The following is a 16,690-nucleotide window of genomic DNA, read 5'->3' on the forward strand; positions in this document are numbered from 1 at the left end:
TTCTCCCCATGTGACTCTCCTTAGGCTCACTCTATGTCATCGATCACTTTCCTCTTTGGCCCCATAATGTTCTTGATCAGAAAATTTGGAAGAAGTAGTCTTAATTTTGAGCTCTGTGTGTAATACTTTCTTTTTTTTTTTCTTGACTGGGGATCAAACTCAGGATCTTGTGCTTTCCAGGCAGGTGCTTATGTCACTGAGTTATCTCCCCAGCTGCACATAACACTTTTAAGGATACCCAAGTACATAGCTTTTTAGTGAATGTACACTCACATTTGTGTTGGCTTTACAACCAGAGATGGATTGCTCAGTCACTTGGTGTATATTTACACAACTTTAGTGGATGTGACTACTTAGTTTCCCAAAATGTTAATTTACATTCCCATCAGTAATATACAAGAGTTTCACTGGCCCACATCTCTTTCATTCTACCTACTATGGTGAGTATTTTATGTTTTAGAAGAGAGAATTATAGAATGAAATATCAAGCAGAATAGTAGAATATTCAAAGCAGTAATTCTTATCCAATATTCCACAATCTGTCCAAGTTTTTTGTTTTTGTTTTGTTTTGTTTTTTTTGTTTTGTTTTGTTTTTCATTTTTTTTTTTGGTTTTTTGCAGAACCAGGAATTGAACTCAGGCCCTTGTGCTTGCCAGGGAAGCACTTATTCCACTGAGCCATCTCCGCAGCCCCTGTCCAAGGTATTTTACAAAAAAAAAAAAAGGAAATTCTAGAATTCCTCTTAAAGATACATTCTTCTTGAATTAAATTATCCTGAGTGGATATTATAGCTGTTTTCTAAATATGTCTAATACTGTGAATTACCTCAGACACTTGCTATAAATACAGCACCTTGGGTATCTTTCCTAAAAAACCTAAGGGAATTCTTATCAGGCAAGCCTAGCAAACGCTACTGTATCATATCTGATTGACATTAACACCTGTTTCAAAGTATATAAATAACTATTCAGAGTATAAATAACTACTTCAGGATTTATTTACAAAGTTCTAACCTTTCTGGATATTGTTGACTTTTCCAATAACTTCAGAGACAAATACTACCTTATTAGTTGAGTAATTGAGACCAAAGCACCTTGTTCTAGGACCTTCACTAATACCAAAACCACCCTAGAAGGTTATATCTGATAGGCAGCCTTACTAATATTTATCATCTTCAAAAGAAGTTAGTTTTAACTGCTCACTGGATTCAATAAATAGTCTGGAATTGAAAGGATTCCTAGTGCCACAAAAAAGAAAGAGCCTGAGAAGTGGTAACATAAAACTTGATTTCAAATCCAAGTGTAACTATTACCTATAGGTCCTGTGTTGGCAGACTACCCTTTCCACCTGTTTCCTTCTCCACAAAATGGAGACAGGTTACCTGTCTTAAACTGCTGTTGACAGTGATGCAAAGATTAAGATGAACAAGGAGATGAATGTATAGAAATTAACAAGTTTATATTTTTGTAATCTGCCTTTGCAGAAATGTCTAAATTTCTAGGTAACTGCTCACCTGTAGGTGTAAATTTAATTTGATTTAATTTGTACTGATTACCTGTATATAGCAACTTAATTTCTTTTTTTAAAAAACTGAATTAAAAAAAGATCTGTAATTCCACATTTTCCTTTATATTCATCTCTGCTTGTGGAAACCAGCAGTTCTGTAACTTATGGTTGAAAAATGATTATAAAAAATAATTTGGCAAGGGGCCGGGAAGATGGCTCAGTAGAATAAGTGCTTCTCTGGCAAGTGCATGGGCCTGAGTTCAATCCCTGGTTCTGCAAATAAATAAATAAATAAATAAATAAATAAATAAATAAAATAATTTGGCAAAATGTAGTAACAAGAAGTAATGTGAGGTAACAGAGAACTATAATTTTAAAATGAAGTTGATCTCTTCCAAAACTAAAGAACATTGCTAAAGGCAATATACAAATGATTTTTTGAAAAAGCAATACTAAAACCACTTGAAAATGCCAACATTTCAATTTAGCCTTTTAGACAGCTTTCTAACATCAACATATTAAATAGTCAAATGGCATTTATTCTGGAGATTCAAAATGTTTCAAGCATCATATTTCATTTGTAAGAAGGCCTATGAAAACCACTTATATAAAAATAGATCTAATTCTGTGAACTGAAAAGAAGCCTACCATGTTTGGGCTATATGGCCATGAAAAGCCATTTAACACAACCTGCCAATTACTACATGTAAAAGGTAATTGAGAAAGGTTTGTGTTATGCCAACCTTCTTCAGCTCTCTGTGGTTTGGTTCTTCTACTTGTAAAACTGATGAAAAACTGGAAAACATTAGCACTTATTTTACAAAATAGCACAGTGAGACTTTTACTTCTGAAGAAATTTGTAAATAGTAAGTTGATGTCATCCTGTATAAAAATCCATCATAAAAAACCTAAAAGTAGGGAAGCTGCCGTTAACAAAGACCCTGCCAAAGATCTGTGCAATTAAGGGCAATTCTCTGATGCTCTGGTGCCTCAGTTTGCTCCTCTGTAAAATGTGAACAGTGTCACTGAAGGGACTTGGAAGGTGTGTGGTTGGACCACAGGCACTGTGTGTGCTCAGTAAGTACTGAGTGACTGCTGCTGCTGGGATCCAAGCAGTACTGAATAATTCCCAACTCACGGGGCACTGTCACACCATAGTGCTGTGTATCGCTGATCAGCAGCTTCCGCTTCAGCTCGTTCAGTCCTACTCCAACAGGACCTGGAAAACAGAAGAGCAGAAATTCAATACTAAACAAAAGATCATCTAAACATTGCTGCAACTGACATGAATGTCTAAGACAGACTGAGCACAGGTATCCAGTCTTACCCTCCAAGTAAAGAGGTGATATGGACTTAAGTTGTAGATAAACAACAGCAGGTAGAATTTCTTTAGTTGCTTTGTTTTTTGAGACAGGGTCTAGCTGTGTAGTTTAGGCTGGCTTTGAACTCACTATGTAGCTCAGGCTGACCTTGAACTCATGGCAATTCTACAGCCTCAGACTCTCGAGTGCTGGGATTACAGGCATGTGCCACGATGCCTGGTTTTTTTAGTTGCTTTTTTTTTTTTTTTTTTACTTTTAACATTTAAATCCCTCAAAAATGTTTGAAATGCTTTAAGTGAAACATAATCATATCTGAATAAATTAATAAGTATTAATGCACATGAATCTAAAAATTATGGGTATCCCCCAAAAAAGAATTACACAGTCAAGAGAGTGAGAATTTGAATTTTAAAGTTCTACATTTTAATGAAAGAAAGTCTTTGACCTTCACTATTTTGGATGCAAATTCAAGTTATGCATTTTACATTTGCAAAACCACATTTCCCTCTGTTGAGGCCTTCCACACTGTATTACTACATTATATTTTCTACACTGTATTTTCCACACTGTATTACTGCACTACATTTTCAGGTGCTCCTTAAGCATTTGAAAATATGCACAGACCTTACACATTTAAATCCATCACTAAGTACTGAACACCCATAATGAATAAGGCATATGGTAAATGTTATGGTAATAAAAGATGATAAATTAAATGTTTTCAAAGAAAATAACTAGCTGATTAAGATACTGGGGCCAAAAGGACAAAGAATGGTTCGAATACAAGGCTGAAAATCAAAAGTTAGATGGGCTCAAGTCTCAAATAGCCATCATTCTTTTTCCACCACAAAGTGTCTCTCAATTCGGCCATTAGGGTCAATTTAAGGACTGTGTGGTACAATGGACAAAATACAGGCTACAGGGCCAGCTGTGCTGAGCCACGCTTCCATGGACACTGGACAAGGTGAAGTCCAGAGCCTGATCTGATGCCTTCCTCACTCTAAGAGTGGCAGTGCTCTCTCTCGGGGGAAGGGCTGAGAGCACAGGCATCAAGCCTGGCACAGGGCCCAGGCTGGACAGACCATTCCCTCACCCACCATCTCTTCTTTCAGCCAAAAAGGGTCAGAGCAATCTTTAAAAAGAATAAGGTTTAATGCCAGACACGATACAGGTGGGTGAAGAATACAGCAAGCATTCTGGGTGGAGAGGAGCTCCTGAACGAGGATGAAGAGGCAGGCATTTGAGATCATGGTTTTCTCTTTACTGCCACGTCTAGGCTTCCCACCTCTGCATAAAAACACTTCTTCCCCGTGTTCATTCACTACCACCATCTACTTTCCCCACACTTCTGTCCGATACCAATTCTCCAGCAACTTTCTCATTTTCCAAGATAGCTGCTCTCAACTCTCTTTACAATACATATTCCATAATATCTCATTTTTGTCCTGAAGTGGAATTGACAGTGAATAAAACTCATGTATACTGTTGCCCTCTTCAAATTAACATACTTCCCTAACAATAGTATGTGAAAGATGGAACATAATTTAGACTGAAACAATCTACATTTCAACATGTAAATGTATGGCATCATTGGAGTAAAAAATGTGATAAAGGCAGATGTTATAATAATAAATAAAGAAGTGTAGATTTAAAAGATCAGAAGCTATTCTGTACAAGAAAGTATGGGGAAATGAAAGAAGAGAAGTACAGGTAAATAAAGAATTTGGACTAGCATCTGGATGGAGACTACACACAAGATCTACGTGAATATGACAGGGAAGAAGCAACCTTAATTGAAATAAGGATGACAGAGCAAAATTATCAAGGTGTATGCAGTAGTACAAATGTCTGGGCTTAATATTTAAGACTACTGTAAACTGTGGGTTACAAACAATGTAAATTACTACGGTTGTCATAGAAATCAGTATGGAGGTTCCTCGAAACATGAAAAATAGAACTATCCTGTGATCTAGCTATCCCACTACTGGGTGTGTATCCAAAGGAAATGAAAAGCCAGCATATAATAGAGAAGCCTGCACGCCATGTTTACTGTAACACTATTCACAACAGTGAAGACACAGAGTTAGCCTCGGTGTCCATCAGATAAATGCATAAAGAAAATAAATGTGGGTTACATATACAATGAAGAAATATTCAACCACAAATAAGAAGGAAATTTTATCATTCGCAAGACAATGGATGGGACTAGAAGACATCACATTGAGCAAAATAAGCCAGATACAGAATGAATTGTATGATTTATCTGATATGTGAAAGCAGAGATTACCTGAAAGTAGAAGAGGAACCAGAGGAAATTGTGAAGGAAGCCAGGGAAGGGAGGAGAGAACAGGGAAGATGGATATGATCAATGTACAATATATGCATATATGGAAATCTGTGCAATTAATATATTAATGATTACAATGAAAAGAGAGTGTAAAAATAACACCCATGATATGGGACAGTGCTTTGGTGTTACAGGAAGCTCTCTCATTTGAAATCTCATCCGTGTGATATTAGCTTTTCAGTTCCTCAAGTAGTCCAACAATTAGAAGTCATACTGAAGCAGGTCAGGTCCTTGTTCCACAGAAATGTCAAGTGTACACTACTCCAGGGCCCTGAGCCACTTGGATTTGAGAGGGAGCGAGGAAGGGAAGAAGGGAGGGAGGGAGAGAGGGAGGGAGGGAGCAAGAGAGGAAGGGAGGGAGGGAAAAAGAAGAAAAAGAAAGAAGGAAGGTAGGAAGGTAGGTAGGTCCAAATGCTCCCTGTGGGCAGTGTCACCCTGGCAAGAACTATGGCTCAAAAATTAGCAGCTATTCCTGTCATTCCCTCACCTCACTTCCTGCCATTACCATGGGCAGCATCAACATCCAGGAGGGGCTCCCTTCAGAACACTAGCTTGTCACCATGACACCTTGTCCTTTCTCCATTATGTACACATTGCTCACTCTATGCCAGGTTCATACAGATTACGTTCTATGAACCACTCTATTTTTTAAATGTTTACTTATTTTTATTAATTTTATTGAGAAACAAATAGCAATGAGACAGTTTCAAAACAGGTTAGTAGGATAGTTACAATAATTAACACATTGCATATTGGTGTCTTCGTAGTAGTTACTTATACTTTAAATATACAAAAGGTTTAGAGCTTTGTAAAACATAATTGTTAAATAGAAAATAAACAGGAAATACAAATGTTATTACAATTTAACTAGCCTATACATACAGATGCAGCAGATCCAGTTATATATGTTCAAACAAATAAAATATTTAAACATAAATAAGAGCCTCCTGGCCTGTCTATCTTCCACCCTGTCCAGGAGAACAGGACTAAAGGAAATGGCATGAATTTAATGTTCCTTTAGCAGGTCTCAGCTCTGCAAAGGCCCCCTAGGAGGTGAGATACTTTGTTAAGTACTGAGCATTTTCTTATTTCATCTATTACCAAACAAAACAGAACAACCAGCAATTTATTTTAACTCTGGTGAAGAAACCAGGTATATTTCAATTAATAGGAAAAAGTTCCCCAGCTCCACTGATACTCTTCAGTTTCATTCAGTCTGGGCCACATGTGATATTTCTAACATTTATAAAGAGCTCACTTGACAGCACATCACAGAATATGTATACATATGCCAACAAGGTCAGTGAAAATTGGTTTACCTGGAAACTTCCCACCCCACTGGGTTATTGTAGTGCATCAACTTCAAAGACAAATGGGTCTTTTACAAAATTTTTGAGGTTCAGATATAATTTCAGTCCTTCCCCTTCTGACCAGCTGATCTATAAACTTTTCCTTGGGGTGGGGTAGAATCTGCCATTCACACTAAAGAAGTATAACAGCTTCTTCTTGACTTCAAAAGAATACAACTTAGATCAAATTCTTCTCCTGTATTTTCCTTCTATGGTTAGACACAAATCCCAGTATTTTAGTCAGTATTTAGAATCCAAAATCTATTTACACAGCAAGTGCCTTAGGGATATAAACTGAGGTTGATTCCTATGTCAACACAACAGAGTAGATGCACTTTACCCTTTAATATATGCATCTGTACTCAAACTGGGGAAATACATTTATATGTACACAGAGAAGTAGATTACTTGAAGGCATATTTTTCAGTGTGCTTGCTAATGACATGCAAAAGCAGAGAATCCACAGAGCACACTGGTAGCTTGCAGACAATGGGCTTTAGAATAACAACAATGATGAGGATTGGGTGAGATCTCCTGATGTAACAGGCATGCGCTATATGGTTTACACACATCCTTACTCATCCTCAACATATCCCTAAGAGAAAGGAGTCACTGTCCTCATTTTGCAGATGAGAAACTGAAACAATGAAAGGTCAGGTAATTTTCTGAAGGTCACACATCTGGAATATGGGTTAGCTAGCATCCAAAATCCCATCTGTCTCAGTGAAAGTGTCTGCATTTTTTCCACTCAACATACAACTTTTTGGAAGAATGTCAATAAAACTGTGGGCCCAGGTACCAGATGCTGCACTATTTGTGGCATGGCCTATAACTCTGCAGACATTTCGTGCTATTCCAAGCTGCCCATACTTCAGATACTGGCTGCTACCTGTGCTTATGGAGCTGGAAGAGACTGTGGCTAAGTATGTTGAGCTAAAAACTCATTTAGCGCAGAACCTCTAAGAAAGCTAAAATAAATCTAATTAAGATGATAGACCTCTCAGGTCTGGACTCAAACTGGGGAGCATGTCTGCTAAGATTCTTTACTCAAAACTAAGGAAAATCAAATACAATGATAGGTCAGTAAAAAACAGAGAGAGAGAGAGAGAGAGAGAGAGAGAGAGAGAGAGAGAGAGAGAGAGAGAAAAGAAAATTGAAAATTATTTGAGAGTTGATTAATTTGGAATGTAGGTGGCCAACTGAAGTTGACATGCTTTGAAAAGAAAGTAAAGGAATGCTCATGGTCAAGCCAGAAATGTAAATATTGGCTGCATTCTAAAAAAACACTTCATAAGAATTTACAAAATCATGTTAGAAAGAAAAAATAAGTCCATGTTCATCAATCTCCATTAGAAGTTCCTGGTACAACGTGTATCAACAGGATAGCCACGACACTTAGGAAAGTACACTATTTTAAATTATTTCTTTTTTTTTAAATGTTGAGTGGGACGACACACACATGGGCTACACAGTGAGTTCAATGTCAGTCTGAACTACATAGCAAGACCCTGTATCAAAAAAAAACACAAAATGATTTTCTTTATCAGTACAGTATTGCTGGGTACATTATATATGGTGATTAAATTCCCTTGAGGGATTGATACTTAAAAATATTATGTCTTGATCATTTTTACTTCCTCTTTAATTTAAATAATTTAAAATTTAAATTTAGATTAAATGATCTCTTTTTAAAAAATTATTATTATTATTATTTTCTGTATTTTTAGGGAAGGGTCATAGGGTATTTAGGGTCTCACTAGATCTGACTCGTAGTGATTCTCCTGTTTACAGCCTCCCAAGTGCTAGGATCACAGGACCACCCCACCATGCCCAGTCTCAATCGTAGCCTCAGCGCACCCTGGGGGCAGGGCCAGCACAGCAGGCCAGGGATTGACATCACCCCAACCCCCAGCCCGCACCTGTGTCTGCCTAAGCAGGCTCTTTAATCCACTGAGGTATTTGGCCACCCCTTAAATTATCTCTTAATTTCTGAATTTAATTAATGACTCTCCTGAAAGTAGGAAAAAAAAAAATTTGTGTGTGTTGTGGCATTGTCTTGCATGTGATTTAAAAAGTGCACTCATTTTAGACAAATTAGCATATTTAAGGTGTCCATGAAATGCTAGTAAAATTTCTATTAAAACTTTATACTTAAGATAATCATTAATGCTAACTACATGCAAAGACTGAATTTTATCTTACAAAAAAAGGTTAAAAATTATAGATACTCTCTCAGATTTCATTTATATGGAAAAATTTAGACACAGGTGCCATCTTTTCCCCATGGGACTCCTAAGTCAGATGATTCTACCAAGTACTTGTGAAGTGAGTGTTTCCAACTGGTTCACTGTTCAATTTCAGATTTTCATATTTTTATTCTGTAAGTATGTTTAAGGGTTCATTATCTGTAATCAATGCTTTTGTATGGACATTTTTACTGAAGTACTATGCCTTCAAAATTTATTTCATAGTTGCTATAATTTTTCACTTTGTAAATATGTTCTCAAAACTACCTTTTTAAATCTGAAACATATTTACAACTAAAAAACAAAAAAGCTGAAGAAAAGCACAGAAGCAATAAAACCTATTTCTAGAGAAAAGCTTTCAACCATTGGAAGTATATAGAAAGAATGCTTTAAAATACCAGGGTGATGCTCTTATACTAAAAAGAATCACTCAGGGGCATGCCACAACATTGTACTGTTGTGCTTACTTATTTATTAGTATAGACACTTAGAATTTACTATAACAAGTTATTGTGAAAATAATTTTATTGAAATCTATGAAATATGGCATATATTTTTAAGTAGATACTTAAGGAGCCTAAAGGATGGGCATAAAGTGATTTTTACTTGCAAATGTCTGAAAGGACTTAGGTATATAGTTTTTGTTAAGGCTGACAATTATCAAAATGAATTTATTATTTCAATATGGGTTGTGGAACTTTATATGTCAAAGAATAGTCATGACCTAGTACTACTCAGGTTTTTGCTGATTTGTGTAATTTTGGCACCAACATAAAAATGGCATATTACCCAGAAAACTATTGCCATGGATGAAGCTTTCATTACACGCTCACCTTCAGTGTGCCTGTATTGCTTAACACAGAAATTCTTCTACAGACATTTTTATGATATTGGCCAGACTTGTTCCTCTTACTATCCAGAGAAAAATATCAGAATTACTAGAATCTGTAATAAATATACACATTTTTTGTTGTGTTTTTGGTAGTTTCACTACACAGCTCAGACTCGGAGTGATGCTCCTGTTTCAGGCTCCCCAGCGTGGGGATTACAGGTGTACGCCACCACGCCCAGACTCAGTTGCTGGCTCAGCATGCAGGGGGAGGGGGTGGCTCAGCATGTGGGTCAAACTCTTTTTCTCTAACTTGAAAAAAAAAATTATTCATTTGATTTATAGAAGGTAACTTAAATGAAATCTCTAGGTACCCTTAGATCAGACACATGTTATAAAAAGTGTACTGACATACTGTAGCAGTACTACTTTGCTGTTCTAGGCATAAAATAAAAACAGCCATGCTATTATATCTGTCACATGATTGTAGAAAATCTTAATAGTGGATGGGTGGATTTTTATGTTTGAGAATGACAAATCTGTTTATAAAATTAAATTTAAAATTCCCTTGAAATCAAACTGTATAAGAAGTACAACTACTTAGCAGATCATAACAGGCCCTGACAGAGGCTCAGATTTTCTTTCCTCTGTGGCTTTTACAATGGAAGAGAGGTTATTATTGAAGGATCCATTTACAGTGCTAACCTTATGAAAAGGTCAGAAAAGGAAAAGGGGAAGAATGGAAAAGGAAAGAAAGGAAGATGTTCAAGGTTGTATATGGTGAGATTTTTGGACTTATGTGCAAACATGAGAAGCATAGAATTCTTTATCCTATTTTTTAAAATATAATCTAATTTTTAAATGTTTTTTTATCATATTATGTAGGGACTTAAAGTTCAACATATCAATACTTGATGAAAAATACCTGTTCCTTATTATGCCTAAGATGTTTGAAATGCAGTGAGATAGTGAGGTTAAGATTGATAGCCCAAATCGTTTGATAATAACAATAAGCTTTTCTTCTGGATGGTTAACAACCTAAGTTTGCAGACCAAATTAGAGAAAAAGGAAGGATACAAGGAAAGCCAACATTTTGGCCCTAACCTTCTAAGGTCAATTAAGACTCAGGACATATGAGAACTTGTACTGTAACGTCATGTACCTCGGTAGTGTCCCAAATTTTCTGATCAAGAAGATTATGGGGCCAAAGAGGAAAGTGATCGATGACGTAGAGTGTGCCTAAGGAGAGTCACATGGGGAGAAGACACTCTCTCAGGCTTTCACAGAGAGCACATTGGCCAAGCAATGGCCGTGACTCATCCACATGGCTGCACTGATGAAGGTTCTACAATCTGAGGTACAGGATCTCAGGACAAATCCTGAGGGCATTTCACTGACCTTCTCAGACCAAAAAGCTACAACTCTTGTTGCATAGGTCCTGCTTTACCTTGGTCTTAACCATCCAGTAGAAAAGTATGAAGTCAAAATATAAGAAATAAAGCCATGCTGTTGGGTTGAGCTGTGGGGGACTCAGGTCAATAATTTCTGACATTGCCAGTTAAATATAAGACCCAATGCTATTATGGGCTACTGGACTCTTTTAGAATATTTTGCTGAGTTTACACACCTATAATATTCAATAACGGAACTTAGAAAAAATGGGGTATACCGATGAATGTCCATTTTGTATCTGTGTATTCAAAGAGGTTGGGATAGATATATAGTTGCATTCTCTTAATGAATAGAATGATTTGTTCTAATGGTGTTTGTAAATGGGATCTTGTACAGCAATTAACCACTAAGAAGAATATATGCAGTGTATTGTTTGTTGAAACTGTCCTTCCGATATGATTTGAAACTGTCTCATTGCTATCTGTTTGTCAATAAAACTTTGAAAAAAAATAAAATAAAAATAAATAAATAAATAAATAAAAAAGAAAAAAAAAAAGAAAGAAAGGAAGATGTTAGGGTTTGTGTCTAGTTGTTCCCCCAAAGCCTTATGTAGTTCTGGGGAAGAATTCTAGAGTTTGTGATTAGCTCATGATCCACTGGGATTATGGGTCTGAGTGCTTCTGGGATTATGGGCATAAGTACTGCTGGGATTATGTGTGTGAGTGCTACACCCAGCCTAGGGCAGATAGGTTGTGTTCTGACCTTTTCATTTTATTGCACTCTTACAAGAGACACTCAATATTGCACTCAATGTAAGAGACAAGTACATTGTCTACGTTCCTTTTGTCTGTCTTCCTTTTGTTGCGTTCAGGCTACAAATACAAGTACAATGTACTTGTCTCTTACATTGAGTGCAATATTGAGTGTCTCTTGTAAGAGTGCAATAAAATGAAAAGGTCAGAACACAACCAGCCCCATCTTCCTTGGTGAAGCAAAAGGGGACAGCTAACTTCCGTCAGACTCCACTCATCGTGGCCACCATGATCCTTTGATTCTATACCAATTTCGTCCTGGTCCCAAACTCTTGATTCCCCTGAACCTTTGTTCCTGTTCTTCCTCCTGTAGCCTTTAGCACCTGTTACCACTAAGTGGCCTTATCACTTATTTGTTATGAATGTTTTTGATCTTCCTTCTCCCATTGAGATGAGCACAGCTTATAAGCAAAAATGTTTGTGTTGTTCACTTACAAACTCGTGTACTCAGAACATAGCTGGTATTTTAAAAAAAAAATCAGTGGAATGCACAGAATTGTGATTTATGCCCAGAAATTAAGGCTGCATATAAATATTTAAGATAGACGAAGAGAATAAAAAGCCAACTGCGAGTCTCATGAAGATAGCATTTGCCTCTTCTACACAAGCATTATCATTTTAAATCCATCACATACTCATAAATTTAATTATGACTTTTGATTTTATACTTACCTGTATAAAATCCTCCAGAGAAAATTAACTCCTACAATCCTTCAATCAAAGTTTAACAAAAGCAATGGCGATTTTAAGAGACAAGTTAACACTCACATTTAGTTGAGTAAGGACTTTCTTCTCTGCTTTATGTGGGAAACTTTGTGTTATACCATAACTTTATGGAAAAATGATGACAGTCTTATAAATGTCTGTTTATTCAAACTCCCTCTTCAGGCTGTATATAACATTGTGCACAAAGGAGGGCAGAAAGGAACTTAATGCCTAAGTTAGAACTGCAAAATATACAGAAAGATTTATTGTCAGTTTCTTCTCAGGCCTCAGAAGCAGACAGGACAAGTCACAAATTGTCTGAACAGCCACAACGTCAATTTTTCTCTGGTTTGGCTTAAGTCACAAAAAGTGTTTTAGTAGTGTTCTGACACTGCTGAAGGCTCCTCCCTTAGCTTCTCCCACATTATCTGAATTCATTAGTTTACTTTGTTTCTTTTTATTGTTTGGCTATAAGTTTTTTTTTAATATATAATTTTCTTTTATTTTGAAGAGTAAAAGCAAGAGCAAGAAAAACAAAACCAGGGGCCGGGGAGATAGCTCAGTAGAATAAGCACTTGCCTGGCAAGTGCAGGGTCCTGAGTTCAATCCCCAGTCCCGCAAAAAAAAAAAACCAGAAAAAGACAGATACAGGGTAACATATAACAATACATAAGTTACAGATTTTCAAAATAAGAATAGCTGATTAACAATGATCGATATTTATTTTTATCATCAAATCTGTTGCTCAGATTAATAGATATAGTTACGCAAGACGGGACATATGATTGAATATTACCACATGTTTTCAAGAAAACTTAAATTTTTGTTCTTGTCTCTAATCTTTTATTACCTTTTTAAAAAATTTTACTTTAAAGAGAGTATAGTAATAATTGATATGACATTAGAAACGGTACACATTTAGAAGACCAAGATGACAGGTATTTCAAGTATGGTTTTAGTACTACACGTTGCTGTTCTCAAGGTAGTTGCTTAGTTCCCAGATAACAACATAGCGAGTTAGTCAAGGTGAGAATTCTACCCATTAACTTCTATTTTCAAAAAACTGATAGAAATTCTTAGGACATTTGCCTTATCCATCTTGTATATATACGTGTAGGGTTTTGCCCCTACCTTATTTCCTATCTTTTCTCTTTTCTCTCTCTTCCTTGTTTAATCCTTAAATTCTGTTACTTTTCATTTAAATGTGTATATTATACCTTTCAGTTTTTATGTCTTCTTTTGAGTTCTTACACTATGGAGACAATACAATATTACATGGGGGGGTCTGGTTTATCCACTTATGAGTACAGTCTCAAGTTGCATCCACTTAGTTATGAAGGCTTCAAGTTTGTTTTTCTTTATAGCTGAGTAATACTCCATTGTATAAAAACACCACATCTTTTTCATCTATGCCTCAGGTGTTCGGTATTTTGGTTGTTTCCAAGATTTGGCTATCACAAATTGTGCTGCTATAAACATGGGCACACATATATCACTATGATACGATGCTTTCAGATCTTTTGAGAAAATTCCCAGAAGGGGAATAGCTGGATTGAATGGAATTTCCAGCCCTTGTTTTTTGAGGAGTCTCCACACTGATGTCCATAATAGTTGTACCAGTCTACATTTCCACCCATTAGTTTACTTTGAACAAAAAGTAGGTTTCATCAAGACAAAAACCTGTCATATAGGACAATATACTACATACTTGACATTTAGTTTTGATACATTTTTTAGAAAATATTTTAAATGAAGAAATAATTTAACAGAAATATCATGGATCTCCTTCAGTGGATAAAATGGGGCTCATGATTAACATATTTACAAAATAAAGGGAAAATCAAGTACTGTAACCAGTGTTTCAAGTCTTCTATTGCCATAGTTTTGTCATGGTAATAATTTGGGCTTTCATTTCTTAAACACCATATTCAACAATAAAAATCATGTAATATTATGATAATAAGACAAGTAAAAAAAAATACTCTCTACTTCCCCAAGTAGAAACATTTATCTAACAGTTTCAAGGAAAACATTCCTCTATTGCCTTTGCAAACACCAGATAGAAACAATTATGAAAAGTAAACAGTTAATTCAAGAGCAACATAGAATTTCCAAAGTGTTAGCCCAATGCTTGATTACCTCTATCAGACGATAAAGCACTAAACTATCTAACTTCCAAGTGTTTTGAACTCTGAAGTTCGTAGTCAACAGGAGCCCACTCATACTAAACATGCCATATTCATCTCACTGGTATTTTAAGATAGCATATGAGAATTTTTTCCTCAAACCTTAGGAGCTGTTGGAAATTGGTCTCAGTCTTGACAAGGATTATTTTGTTTAACCTTAAAACAAATCTAGAATGGGATATTTTATTATCTCCATCTTTCACATGGGGAAACTGAGGCCCAGGGTAAAGGTAAGTGGTGGCGCTGTCACAGGACCACTGAGGAGTACAGCAGAACCCAGGTGCTGCCTCCTATCCCAGAGTCTTGCTTCTTAACCTTCATCAGGACTCTGCCTCATGGTACATGGAGACAGAGATTTCTCCAAACAATAAGTTCTGGTGTATCACATATGAGACAGGTTAACTGAGCAGCAACTACACAGAACAAAGTGAATAACAGGAAACACTTTGGAGAACAAGAATATAAGCCACTCTGGGCTGTCCCAAGCCCTCGCCATGGCATGTCATTCCCCACAGAAGGTCATAGAGCAGATGGGGTGGCAGGACACACTCTCGTGTTCAGTCAGCAACACCAACGGCTGAGCTTCCAAAGCCTGCCTGGCAAGGTATCCTAGATTCTGACAGGTTCCTTAGGTAGAAACACTGCTATCACATTTGTATTAATAGAACATATTTATATCATCTCCTTTCTCTACCCTTCACAGGGAGACACACAATATACCACTCCCCTAGGTATAATACATAATCTGACATGACATCATGAATAAGACTAATATTCTCCAGTAAGTCTGTTCTGTTATAATGCCAATGGTAATCAACTTAAAAATATGACACTATATCAGCAACTGTTCCAAAATGGGGAAATAGAAGGTTAAGGACTAACGAATTCAGTTGAAGTTACTTTTCCTGTAAAATTTTCAGAATAAGGCTAAAAATAGCAATAAATCCACTGATCAAAATAGACAAAGCAAACCTAAGAAGTCACAGAAAATCCTGAACAGCAGGTTAGAATCAAACCCAAAGAGTTTAACCATCACTAAAACACAAGCCTAAGAAAATGTAGAACTAAAGTGTGATGGCAAGACAAGGAGAAAGTAGAAATAGCTTGCAGGCAGGTCACAGTCTGCAACAGAGGACGCTGAACCCATTCAGACAGCAATGGGGCTTCTCCCTGCAAGCCTAGCACTAACACAGTGTGGCCAGAGCATCACTTCTGGCAGCAATACGGGAAGTACAAGGCATACTCCAGAGTGGTGCGGGAGGACCTAGGGCGTGTGTGCTGCAGCAGCCTACTTGTTATCACTGAAAGCTCTAGAAAATTGGCATCATTGCCCTAGAGGATAGGACCCACAGCACCAAAGCCTCTAGGGCTGGGTAGAACAAAGACTCTCAGTCCTGTCCAGGCCCCGGCTTACTCAGCAAGGGCATGGGAACAAGGAGCCAGATGACTGGGATGTAGGGGACATCTGAGAAGCCCTGGATTAGGGGCTGGAGGTCAGACAGGAAGGGCAGGGGCTCCTCCTCCTGTATATTTTCTAAGGCTAATTCTGCCTATGGATATCAAAACACTACTTAGAGGCAGCTCTTCCACTCTGATATCACAGCACCCAGTAAGATCAAACACAGAAGCTTCCCTGCTGTGTGGGAGAACTGCCCCAGTGGAGCTGTAGGAAATGGGAGCAGACATGAGAGAAAAGCCAGGAAAATAAGCCTTGAGTAGTTCAGCAATTCACTGGTGTGTTATAGAGGAAGGAACAGTGCAACAGCAATGATGTGTAGAACAAGGGGCCAAGCACAGAGCGCAGAATGAATGTGTAGGAAGGGAAAGGAGAGCCTAGTGAGTGTGCTGAACCAGTCTGCAGGGGATGGGGGAAGGGGTGGGGTGGGAGGTAAAGTGGGGGTGTAGGGGGTGGCAGCAATGACTCAGGACAGTGGAGGATCTAAACTTGCACAAAATGAGGTATTCATTATGGAAACAATGGATGGGTCCTGGGCCA

At 37.2% G+C, this 16,690-nt stretch overlaps 1 protein-coding gene across 5 annotated transcripts in view; it reads right to left on the reverse strand.

Annotated features, from left to right (window-relative positions):
- Mpp7 (membrane palmitoylated protein 7) overlaps positions 1-16,690 on the reverse strand; it is a 256,221-nt gene that overhangs the window by 20,683 nt on the left and 218,848 nt on the right. For all 5 annotated transcript variants that reach the window (XM_023701932.1, XM_023701930.1, XM_004641864.3 and 2 more), the window contains one exon: positions 2,645-2,725. In XM_023701932.1, the coding sequence (XP_023557700.1) occupies positions 2,645-2,725 (81 nt within the window). The remainder of the gene's footprint in view (positions 1-2,644; positions 2,726-16,690) is intronic.

The sequence above is a fragment of the Octodon degus genome, unplaced genomic scaffold (genome assembly GCF_000260255.1).
Source record: "Octodon degus isolate 3935 unplaced genomic scaffold, OctDeg1.0 scaffold00144, whole genome shotgun sequence".
In the NCBI taxonomy this organism is placed as follows: Eukaryota; Metazoa; Chordata; class Mammalia; order Rodentia; family Octodontidae; genus Octodon; species Octodon degus.